At 46.0% G+C, this 13,053-nt stretch overlaps 1 protein-coding gene across 1 annotated transcript in view; it reads left to right on the plus strand.

Moving 5' to 3' along the window:
- Positions 1-13,053, plus strand: part of LOC121278115 (dynein heavy chain 8, axonemal-like) — a 1,831,678-nt gene that overhangs the window by 235,402 nt on the left and 1,583,223 nt on the right. Inside the window, exon 13 of the mRNA XM_041188200.1 lies at positions 9,745-9,942. Within this exon, the coding sequence (XP_041044134.1) occupies positions 9,745-9,942 (198 nt within the window). The remainder of the gene's footprint in view (positions 1-9,744; positions 9,943-13,053) is intronic.

The raw sequence follows: 13,053 nt of genomic DNA on the forward strand, positions 1-13,053 counted from the left end.
TAGCATTCCATTAGCCTTCTAAATAAATTGTGTGCCTGCATACTAACTTATTGTGACTCATGCTAGAACACCTAGATCCCTCTGCACCTCAGAATTATGCAGCCATTCTCCATTTAAGCAATACTCTGCTTTTTTGTTCTTCCTGTCAAAGTGAACAACTTCACATTTTCCCACATTAAACTCCATTTGCCAGATCTTTGCCCACTCACTCAACCTATCTATATCCATCTGCAACCTCCTCTTGTCCTCTTCACAACATACTTTCCTGCCTATCTTCGTGGCAGCTGCAAATTTAGCTACCATGTCTTCACTCCCCTCATCTTAGTCATTGATGTAAATCATAAAATGTTGAGGCCCAGTACAGACCCCTGTGGGACGTCACTTGTCATATCCTGTGCCACCGTGCCACACAACACACTTGTGAGTAAAATTCTAGGTCATAGAATAAAAGGGAAAGTAGGCACTTGAATAAGAAATTGGCTGAGTGACGGGAAACAGAGAGTAGTGATAATTTGTTATTTTTCAGATTGGAGGAATGTTGGTCATGGAGTTCCCCAGGGGTCAGTGTTGGGACCTTTGCTCTTCCTGATATATATTAATGACCTAGACTGTGGTGTTCAGGCATGATTTCAAAATTTGCAGATAATACAGGTTGGAAATGTTGTCAACTGTGATGGGGATGCTCTTAAAATTCAAAAGGACATAGGCATGCTGGTGGATTGGACAGACAAATGGCAGAAGAAGTTCAGTGAAGAGGTGTGAGGTGATTCATTTTGGCAGGAAAAATATGTTGAGACAGTATAAAATAAAGGGAGACGCTCTAAAGGAGGTGCAGGAACTGAGGGATCTTGGTGTATTTGTACATTTCTCATTGAAGATGGCAGGGCATATTGAGAGACCAGTTAATAAAACATATTGTATTTTAGGCTTTACTAATAGGGACATTGAGTACAAGAGTAAGAAGGTCGTGTTGATCTTGTATAAGACACTAGCTGGGCCTGATCTGGAGCACTGCATCCATACTTGAGGAAAGATGTGAAGGCATTGGAGAGAGTACAGAGGAGAATGATTCCAGGGATAAAGAACTGTAGTTGTGAGGATAGATTGGAGAGCTTGGGAAAAAAGAAGGCTCAGAGGAGGATTGATAGAGGTATTCAAGATCCTGAGGGGTATGACCAGGGTAAATAGTGAGAAACTGTTCCCACTCAAAAGAACATCAAGAACCAGAAGACACAGATTCAAAATATTTGGCAAAAGGAATAAATGTGATGTGAGGAAAATTTTTTTCATCCAGAGGGTGGTTGGAGTCTAGAACAAACTTTCTGAAAGGGTGGTGGAGGCACCCTACCTCAATCGAGGTATTCAAAGGGGAATTGGATTGCTACCTGAAAAGAGAGAATGTGCAAGGTTACGGGGATAAGGCAGGGGAGTGGGATTAGGTGGAATGCTCTTTCAGAGACCCAGTGCAGAGTCGATGGGCTGAATGGCCTCTTTCTGCACTGTAAAGGCACTGTGAAAGGGCGGAGGAAGCAGAGTCTTTGAATATTTTTAATGCAGAGCTAGAAAGACTCTTGATTAACAAGGGGTGAAAGTTTATTGGGGATAGGCAGAATTTTTTTTTCATTCATTCACTGGATGTGGGCTTCACTGGCTGGGCCAGCATTTATTGACCATCACTAGCTGCTCTTGAGAAGGTGGTGGTGAGCTGCCTTATTGAACCGCTGCAGTCCATGTGGTGTAGGTACACCCACAGTGGTGTTAGCAAGGGAGTACCAGGATTTTGACCCAGCGACAGTGAAGGAAGACGATATATTTCCAGGTCAGGATGGTGAGTGACTTGGAGTGGAACTTCCAGGTGGTGGTGTTCCCATCTATCTGCTGCCTTTGTCCTTCTAGATGGTAGCAGTTGTGGGTTTGGAAGGTGCTGTCTAACGATCCTTGGTGAATTCCTGCAGTGCATCTTGTAGATGGTACTGTGCGTCGGTGGTGGAGGGAGCGAATGTTTGTGGATGTGGTGCCAATCAAGCAGGCTCCTTTGGGGTTGTGGGGCTGAGCTTACATTCAGATCTGCCATGAACTTATTGAATGGCAGAGCAGGCTCGAGGGGCCGGGTGGCCGACTGCTGCCCCTAATTCGTATGTTCGTATGTGTGACACCTTCTGAGCAGTTGCTGGGGTGCTCTGCCTCATCTGTTGAGGCACCGGAACCTCTTTCTCAGGATCGCTATGGTGTGCTCCACCTAGCCCCATTTTGCAACATGAGCCTCTTTGTATCTTCTCTCAGCAGTAGTCTGAGGGTCATCAGTCACATCCTTTGCAGGTAGCCCTTGTCCCTGGAAAATGTCAGGGATCTGAGACCTGCTGAGGATGTACTAGTTGTGGCCACTTCCAGGGTAACTTGCACAAAAATGCATTCTTTATGGTCACAGACCAGCTGAACATTGAGAGAATGGAAGCCTTTGCGGTTCACCTATTGGATGCACTGCTTGTTGCCAGGGAGATTTAAGAGTTAGGTGAGCGTAGTCGATGGAACCCTGCACCTGTGGTAAATCAGAAATCTCAGCAAATCCCAGTGCTTTTGCTTCCTGGCTCACCTGATTTCTGTCAAAGTTGACAAAGTTGTGTGCCTTGGCGAAAATTGCATCCATGACCTTCTGGATACATTTGTGGATGGAGGCTTGTGAGATCCTGCACAGGTCCTCAGTGGAGTCCTGGAAGGAGCCACTGCAGTAGAAATTGAGCATGGTGGTCACCTTCACTGCCACTGGCAGTGGATGCCCTCCAAATCACCAGGCGCCAAATCCTGCAGAAGGTGGCATATGTGAGTGACCAGTTCCCTTGACATGCGCAGTCACTGGCAACACTGGTTCTCGCTTATCTGCAGTTAGCAGAAGTGCCGTCTATTGACCCTAGGTCTAGTGAGGCGCCTATGAATGACAGCTCTCTGGGGTTCATCCTCTGTATACAGAGGAGGCCCTGCCACCTCATGGTCCTCCCTTTGGCGAGACATGCACCACTGTCACATTCTTCTCTGTCTTCTCCCCTGCTTATAAAAAGTGAAGCAGACAGCAAGATCACCAGGCTTCGTCTTCCTGATGGTGTCCTCACTGCAGTATCAAAGAGAGAGAATGTGAAGGTCAGCGATTGTCTCCTAAGGACCGCTCTCGGTCAAGTCATCACCTGTGGCTGCCTCTGAAGGCCCCTTTATACATGCTGGAGAGCCCTGGCCACCCCATGGATGCCCAGTGTTTAGTGGTTGATCAAAACCCCACCTAGCACCGCCCCACACCACATGACCAAGTGATGATAGCTTCAGGCACTCGACCGTATCCTGAACTCTCATCTCAGGCGCAGGCATTGTCCTAACCTGCATTACAAAGCTTCACGGTTTGCTTGGACAATGAGGGTGACTTTTTAATGTCTACTTAAACGTAATGCAAAGGATTAGGAGCACCCCTCCATCAGTTTTCCATGCCACCTTTCCCAAGGGGATTCTGAAGCTTGCCCAGTTGCCCATTGGTCCTGGAGCAGCATAGCATTCATTCGATTTTGAAGTCTGCTCGTGAAGGGTTAAAAGTAGAGGGGCAATCACTGGCACTCTCAGGAATTAGTACTGCTTGAGTGGGCACAATTACTTGACTAGCCTGACTCAAAGCATGTCAACTGAGCTCAAGCTGAATGGTCACAGCTGTGGACGAGTGCTCATCTTTGACATGTTTTTCCATTTGCCCAGCCATTTTCTTCCACCCCCAGCATTTGTTAGTGTGTAACCTTCAGTCTGTGCTGCCATGAGCCCCCCTTGCACTGTTGCCCTAACTCCGATGTTCCCTTGTCCCTCTTCTCGCTGGCACTGTTGCCCTAGCCCCAAAGTCCCCTTCTCTCCAGCATTGTTGCCCTAGCCCCATGGTCCCCTTCTCTCCAACACTGTTACCCTAGCCCTGAGATCCCCTTCTCTCCAGCACTGTTGCCCTAGACCTGAGGTCCCCTTCTCTCTGGCACTATTGCTCTAGCCCAGCACCACAAGCCAGCCACGAATAAGCCACTGTGGAGACTTGCCTGTGACCCCTGTTAGAATCATATCTCTCAGGACTGAGTTTTTCTTTTACAAAATAGAAGGACATGGCATGATCTGGACAACTTGGTGCAAAGGTGGGACCTTTTTTTAAAAGAAGGCCATAAGCTCACCTTTGAACTGTCAACATGCAGGCTTCTTCCAAGAAATCACCTGACCTGTACGGTACTTGAGAAGTAGTTGTTTGTTTGTTTGAACTGCAAAGGATTTTAATTAATGAAGCTGGAAGACAAAAAGGCAATCACATGGCAGAGGCAAACCTTAGGTTTGAACCTGTGGTTTTGCTTTCAGTTTTGTTGGGGAACAAACTGAGGAAGGAAGGCTACCCTAGCTGGCTCCCTCTCTTGACCTTGCCTAAAATTGTGTGTGGCTTTCAAACTGCACCAAGAAAATCATCATCTGAGTGTAACTAGTCTGCATTTGGACCTGCAAAGCTGAAATCAGTTCACAGAATCACATAGTGCAGTAGAGGCCCTTCGTCCCATCGAGTCTGCACCGACACGCGAGAAACACCTGACCTACCTACCTAATCCCATTTATCAACACTTGGTCCATAGCCTTGAATGTTATGACATGCTAAGTGCTCTTCCAGATACTTTTTAAAGGATGTGAGGCAACCCGCCTCCACCACCCTCCCAGACAGCGTATTCCAGACTGTCACCACCCTCTGGGTAAAAAGGTTTTTCCTCACATTCCCCCCTAAACCTCCTGACCCTCACCTTGAACCTGTGTCCCCTCGTGACTGACCCTTCAACTAAGGGGAACAGCTGCTCCCTCTCCACCCTGTCCATGCCCCTCATTGTCTTGTACACCTCGATCAGGTCACCCCTCAGTCTCCTCTGCTCCAACAAAAACAACCCAAGTCTATCCAACCTCTTCATAACTTAAATGTTTCATCCCAGGCAACATCCTGGTGAATCTCCTCTGACTGTGTGTGTGCCTGTGTGTGTGCTGGGGGAATTCTTTAGGAAGACAGATAGTTACACTGCCCGAGTACAATTGTGTGTTAACCAGTACTTGCAATTTGTTAAAATAAGTTTTGTTTTAAAATAAATTAAACATTGAGTTTTTTTGAGTGTTCCTTTTCTTCTGGTTACTAAAAGTATAAGTACTCAATTAGCCATTTCAGTGAGAAAATTAAACATTTCACTTAATGGTACAGCCTGCGGAGTCATGGGGCTTGATAATTCGCACACTCCTGATTGAAACACCACCCCGACCCCGACCCTGACCCTGACCCCGACCCCGGAATCTGTGGAGCCACTTCCTTGCAAGCGCTGCGCTAAATTTTGTGCACTCATCTCCGAATGCCCATCAAAATTCAAGGTGCCAGGTTCATGCCTTTTAAAGGCAGTTGTAAATTGTGCCATTCTTAAATCACACCAATGTGGGATTTAAATTTGATGTTGGGGGGGGCGGGTACGAGTTATCCTGGTGTGTGGCTACAGTCATGATATGCAAATGTATTCAAATTAAGTTCCTGACATTCAATGGCGGGAAACTCAGACCATCAATGACAGGGGGAGGGGACAATTACTTCCTGGATTTACATCGCTGGGAAATGCGCCAAGGGCCTTCTCACGAGATTTTACAGTCTCCCCACCGAACATGCCCATTCTGATTGGACGCAGAAAATCCTGGCTCATATCTTGTAAAGAATGGACTAACTTTTCCTCTATCATTTTTGCCATAATTTTCCCCAAAGGCACTGCCTCAGAAATCTTGTTCAAACATCCATTATTATTAAAAGATACTGATTCCCACATCTTGTTTTAAGTAGGTGTCCTACACAATCTATTAAGACTCTACTAAACACTTCTCCAAAAGCTGGTATCAGAATTAAGGGTGCAAGTTTAATTGATGACTGGAGTTTCCCCACTACCTGACGTGTATGACATATCTGGCAGCATTTAACCACATTTTACACAATCCCAGCCAATAAAAATGTCACTGTATTTTAGACTGCATTTTCCTAATCCCTAAATGACCTGCCATTGGAATTTTGTGAGTCACTCATAAAATTTATTTACGATACCCAGGGTGTTCCAGGATTTTGACCCAGCGACATTGAAGGAACGGCGATATATTTCCAAGTCAGGATGGCGAATAGATTGAATGGAAACTTCCTATGGATGGGAACTTCCCATGTATCTTCTGCCCTTGTCCTAGATGGTAGTGGTTTTGGGTTTGGAAGGTGCTGCCTAAGGAGTCTTAGTGAGTTTGTGCAGTGCATGTTGTAGATGATACACACTGCTGCAACTGTTTGTTGGTGGTCGAGGGAGTGAATGTTTGTGGAAGTGGTGCCAATAAAGCTGGATGGTGTCAAACTTCTTTAGTATTGTTGCAGCTGCACTCATCCAGGCAAGTGCAGGGTATTGCATCACACTCTTGACTTGTGCCTTGTAGATAGTGGACAGGCTTTAGGGAGTTGGAAGGTAAGTTACTCGCCGCGGGATTCCTAGCCTCTGAACTGCCCCTGTAGCCACAGTATTTATGTTGCTCATCAAGTCCAGTTACTGGTCAATATTAATCCCCAGGATGTTGGTAATGGGGGATTCAGCAATGGTAATGCTGTTGAACAATGGTTTGATTCTCTCTAGTTGGAGATGGTCTTTGCTTGACACTTGTGTGGTGTGAGTGTTCCTTGCCACTTTGAAGCCCAAGCCTTGATATTGTCCAAGTCTTGCTGCATTTAGACACGGACTACTTCAGTATCTGAGGAGGCGCAAATGGTGCTGAACATTGTGTGATCATCAGCGAACATCCCCACTTCTGACCTTATGATGGAAGGAAGGACCACTACCATCTAGAAGGACAAGGGCAGCAGGTAGATGGGAGCACCGCCGCCTGGAAGTTCCTCTCCAAGCCACTCACTTTCTTGACTTGGAAACATATCGTCTTTCCTTCACTGTCACTGGGTCAAAATCCTGGAACTCCCTCCCTGACAGCACTGTGGGTGTACATACACCACATGGACTGCAGCGGTTCAAGAAGGCAGCTAAACAACCACCTCCCCAAGGGAAATTAAGGATGGGCAGTAACTGCTGGCCCAGCCAGCAATGTCCACATCCCATCAATGAATAAAAAAAATGATGAAGCAGCTGAAGATGGTTGGGCCTAGGACACTACCCTGAGGAACTCCTGCAGTGATGTCCTGCAACTGAGTTGATTCTCCTCCAACACCCACAACCATTTTCCATTGTACTAGATATGATTCCAACCACCAGCGAGTTTTCCTCCGATTCCTATTGACTCCAGTTTTGCCAAGGCTCCTTGATGCCATACTTGGTCAAATGCTGCCTTGATGTCAAAGGCAGTCACTCTCACCTCACCCCTGGAGCTCAGCTCTTTTGTCCATGTTTGAACCAAGGCTGTAATGAAGTCAGAAGCTGAGTAACCCTGGCAGAAACCAAACTGAGCATCAATCAGCAGGTTATTGGGAAGTGCTTGATAGCACTATTGATTACCCCTTTCATCTCTTTACTTGTGATCAAGAGTAGACTGATGGGGTGGTAATTGGCTGTCCGGAATTTGTCCTTTTTATTGTGTACAGTATATACCTGGGCAATTTTTCTCATTGCCGGGTAGACACCAGTGTTGTAGCTGTACTGGAGCAGCTTGGTTAGGGGCGCGGCAAGTTCTGGAGCACAAGTCGTCAGTAATATTGTCGGAATATTGTCAGGGCCCATTGCCTTTGCAATATCCAGTGCCCTCAGCCGTTTCTTGATATCATGTGCAATGAATCGAATTGGCTGAAGACTGGCATCCTTGAAGCTGGGGTTCTCTGAAGGAGGCCAAGATGCATCGTCCACTTGGCCTCCTGGCTGAAGCATTTTGCAAATGCTTCAGCCTTATCTATTACACTTATGTGCTGGGCACCTCCATCATTGAGAATGGAGAAAATTGTAGAGCCTCCTCCTCCAGTGAGCTGTTTAATTGTCCACCACCATTCATGCCTGGATGTGGCAGGACTGCAGAGCATAGATCTGATCTGTTGGTTGTATAATTGCTTAGCTTTGTCTATTGGTTGCTGCTTATGCTATCTGGCATGCAAGTAGTCCTGTGTTGTAGCATCACCAAGTTGCTATCTCATTTTTAGGTGTGCCTGGTGCTGCTCCTGGCATACCCTCCTGCCGTTTCATTGAACCAGGGTTGATCCCCTGGTTTGGTGGCAATGGCGGATTGGGGGATATGCCGGGCCATGAGGCTACAGATTGTGGTTCAGTACAGTTCTCCTGCTGATGTTGGCCCACACTGCCTCATGGATGCCCAGTCCAGTTTTTTGATCTGTTCAAAATCTATCCCATTTAGCACGGTGGTAGTACCACACAACACGATGGAGGGTATTCTCAATGTGAGGACGGGACTTCATCTCCACAAGGACTGTGTGGTGGTCACTCCTACCGATACTGACATGAACCGATGCATCTGATGCAGGCAGATTGGTGAGGATGAGGTCAAGTGTGTTTTTTCCTCTTGTTGGTTCCCTCACCACCTGCTGCAGACTCAGTCTAGCAGCTATGTCCTTTAGGACTTGGCCAGCTCGGTCTGTGGTGGTGCTACCGAGCCACTCTTGGTGGTGGACATTGAAGTCCCCCACCCATACTACATTCTGCACACTTGCCATCCTCAGTGCTTCTTCTAAGTGGTCATCGACATGGTGGCGTACTGATTCATCAGCTGAGGCAGGGGGTGGGGGTGATGGTACATGGTAAATCAGCAGAAGGTTTCCTTGCCCATGTTTGCCTGATGCTATGAGACTTCATGGAGCCCAGAGTAGATGTTGAGGACTCCCAGGGCAACTCCCTCCCAACTGTATACCACTGTGCCTCCACCTCTGCTGGTTCTGTCCTGCCAGTGGGACAGAATATATCCAGGGATGATGATGATGGTGGTGTCTGGGGCATGATCTGTAAGTAATGATTCCATGAGTATGACTATGTCAGCTGTTGCTTAATCAGTTTTGTGTGACAGCTCTCCCAATTTTGGGACAAGCTGCCAGATGTTAATAAAAAGGACTTTGAAGGGTTGACAGGGCTGGTTTGCAGTTGTCGTTTCTGGTGCCTAGGACGATGCCAAGTGGTCCATCCAGTTTCATGAAAAGGTGAATATCCTTTCTAAAGTCACTTGTGGGTTAGGTGTGCACTTTGCAAGCCACAAAATAGGACAGCTTAGGTTTTCCTGAGCCCAGAAGAAAATTTGGTCCCATGTACTTTGAAACATCATTTAATAAATAAGAGTAAATTTCAACATCATGAACCATAAGCTTCTTGAGGTTTTAATAACTCAACAGAATAGACACCAATGGATAGAAATCTGATGGGTCCAAACATATTTTTCTGATCAGTTACTCCTAAGTTAACACTTATACGAGTTTGTTTTGGATTTCCACCTGTGTAGAGCCAGGGAAAAGTAGCACAGATTCTTCTACCCTATGAACACTCAACAAGGGATGGGTAAGCAAACATTCATGGGAACGCTGAGGAGGAAGCGAATCCTACCAAGTCCAGGGTTGAGTGGCAAATACAATATCAGGCTGTACAATATCAGTCTGACTGCCAAAAAGCTTCATGAGAAAAGAGAATGTAATGAAATTAAAAATATCTGAATGAACATTTTTATAAAATTGTTCAAAGTATGAGTAAAGTAACTAATATTTAATTAAATTTGCAGATCACAGAAATGGTTAAAGCAGTGAAAACATTTTCTGCATTGAAGAATTCTACAATTGAAGGAATCGAGATTCTGACAATCAAATTCCAGAATATCTATGTAAACCTGAAGAAGAGTCATTATGACATTCTTGATCCTCGGAAGAAAGAGTTCAATTCAGACAATGCTGTATTCATGAAACAAATCTTCGATTTAGAGGTAACAGCAGAGTCAGTGAGAATATACTCCATCAGCAAAGCATTTCTAATTTTGCCTTATTAACTTAAATTTACCCTCCTCTCTGTACTTTAATTTTCCATTTTTTTTGCCTTTCTTTCACTAAGCCTCATACCTCTAGATATTGTCATTTAGTTAAAAATGTAAGGTGGTGGGATTTCTAATTTGGGAATTCATGAAATTATTTTACAGTGACTGGACTTTCTTTCCCCTGACTGGGGAATCTAAAATAAGGAGTAATAGACCAAGGATTAATAGGTTGTCCATTTACTACTGAAAAGAGGAGAATTCTCTTCATTCGGAGAGTTGTGAATGTTTGGAATTCTCGACCTCATATGGGTGCTCATTCATTGAGTGTACTCAAAACTGAGATTGTATTATGATCTCGGTGGAGATGGTAACTTTTAAAAAGAAATTCAGGCTCCCGCTTATTAACTGAAAGAATTATGCCATAAATTTACACGTTTAAAAAAACAAACTTTTACTGTACAAGAGTCAAAGAAAAAGTGAATGCTACTAATTCAGTACTATGTTTCATAAACACTTACACTTTACGTCTCATTCATCCAGAATTGCTTCATCCAATTCCAGGTCACAAGAAGTCAGAGCCTATCCTAACAGGCAATAGGCGCAGTACACCCAGGACAGGACCAACCCATCACAGGGCACACACTCACAGGGTAACAATTTACCATAGCCAATCCACCTAACCAGCATGTCTTTGGATGGTGGGAGGAAACCAGAGCACCCATTGGAAATCCATGCAGACACAGGGAGATCGTGCAAACTGCACACTGACACCTGAGGCCAGGGTGGACCCAGGTCCCCAAAGCTGTGAGGCAGCAACGCACAATTGTGCCGCCCTATGCTTTACACCTGAAAATCTCAACAGCACACTCCCTGTACAACTTTGATTTCCACACAAGCTCTGCCATACTTTATGGATAAGGGGGCATATGGAGAGGAGGCTATGCCAGAGTGAGTTATAGACTGAATGTGTAGTTGGCAATTTGGTTTACATGGTAAGTTCTGGTAAGTTTTTTTTCTGAAGCTTAAATATAGATTAAAAGTCAGGCTCTGACAAAATTTTCAACCTTCAAATGAATTAAAAAGCCTGTTAAACTGGGAGATACCTGCAAGTAACAATTCTTTGTCAATCAGCTCAAAGCAGTTGGTTAAATAGGCATTAATTACTGTAGCAGGATTACTAGGATTAATTACTGTAGCTAATCGAGTTAGTGATTCATCAGATGTTCTAGAAAAGCAGATAGGTTTCTTTATACTGCATGGAGTAAAGAATGCATAGACAGTAGCTATGCTGGAGTGAGATGTAGATAGAATGTGCAGTTGGGAATTTGGTCTATGTGGAAATTTGATGCAGATGTGCAAAAAGGTAATTCTTTACTTTTATTTCTCAGCCTCTAGTAGTTGGTGAGTTTTCTTCCTTTGTCACAAAGCTAGGAGAATGCAACTTTCTGTTACATTAGTCGTGTAAATTATTAACTAATTGACTAATGTTAGACAGAAATGGCAGTGTTGGTCTTTAGCTCTGACTCCAGCACTTTAGAATCTGTGGAATGCACTGTAGTCCTGGACAACCTATCTGCAGTAAATGTCTGCAGCTAAGACAACTTTGGCTTAGATTTGCTGAGCTGGAGTCTGAATTGTGGACATTATGGGGCATCAGGGAGGGGGGAAGAGTTACCTGGACACTTTGTTCCAGGAGGCAGTCACACCCCTTAGGTTTGACAGAACTTTAGAGTTGGTCAATGGCCAGGGACAAAAGGTGTAAGTGAGTTAGGCAGATATGGAATCCAGCATGCAGTGATGGAGGAGACTCAGGACGGAATTGTCCCAGATTTGCGCTAAGCGCGGTAGAGGGCGGGTAAAATTATGTTTTGCCCGTGGGCTGCAGAGGCAGCTTTTCACACTGTATCAGCCCAAACCCACCGCATTAATTATGCATTCCCGGGAAACATGCCGTTTCCATGGTGGGCGGGCTCTCATTTGCCCACCACATCACCACCTTGCCGCTTCAGCACGCCAGGCGCCATATTTAATGTCCAGCAACGTGCACACATCGCAGTCCTTCCAGCCCACGATTGCTGCAAAGATATAGGCGGAAGGGGCCACAAAAGACACCACTATCCTGCTGCGAGGGTATACAGGCAGCGAAGCAGCTACCTCAATATGTCTGAGCTGCAGTGCCGAGGGAGGCTCCGTTTCTCAAGGAAGACAGTCAACACTATCTGTCAGGTGATTGGGCCTGAGATCTGCACTAACAGTGTGGGTGGACACCCCAGCCAGTGGCTCTGAAGGTCACAGCTGCCCTCAACTTCTATGCCTCTGGCTCCTTCCAGGGCTCACTGGGTGATCTTTCGCGGTGTCTCCCAATTAGCTGTCCACATTTGTGTCAAGCAGGTTACAGACGCTCTGTTCAGCCGTGCATTGACCTTCATCCACTTCTGTTGGGACCAGGCAAACCAGACACAGTGAGCCAAAGGCTTTGCGGCAATTGCTGGCTTGCCCTGCGTCCAGGGTGCAATAGACTGCACACATGCGGCCTTTAAGGCGCCAGCAGGTGAGCCTGGTGCCTTCGTCAACAGGAAGGACCTCCACTCCATGAATGTGCAGATAGTGTGTGATCACAGGATGCTGATTTTACAAATCTGTGCAAGGTACTCAGGCAGCTCCCATGATACCTACTTCCTCAGACACTCCAAGATTCTGGGGCTCTTCAGTGCTCCAGCCCGGCTTGACAGATGGCTGCTGGGTGACAAGGGCTATCTCCTCAGAAGGTGGCTCATGATGCTTCTCCGCCATCCAAGAACAGAAGCTGAGCAGCGGTACGATAGGAGCCACGCATCCACAAGGGCTGTGGCGGAGAGAACCATCGGTCTTCTCAAGATGCACTTCCGATGCCTGGACCGCTCAAGGGGCGCACTTCTGTACCCCCCAGATCGTGTGTCGGTGATAGTGGTTGCATGCTGCGCTCTCATAATCTTGCGCTGGAAAGGGGGGACACAGTGGATGATGAAGACGTCGATGTTGTTGCTGCGGATGCACACGATGAGTCCAGCAGTGAGTCCGAGG

The sequence above is a fragment of the Carcharodon carcharias genome, chromosome 5 (assembly GCF_017639515.1).
Source record: "Carcharodon carcharias isolate sCarCar2 chromosome 5, sCarCar2.pri, whole genome shotgun sequence".
NCBI lineage: Eukaryota > Metazoa > Chordata > Chondrichthyes > Lamniformes > Lamnidae > Carcharodon > Carcharodon carcharias.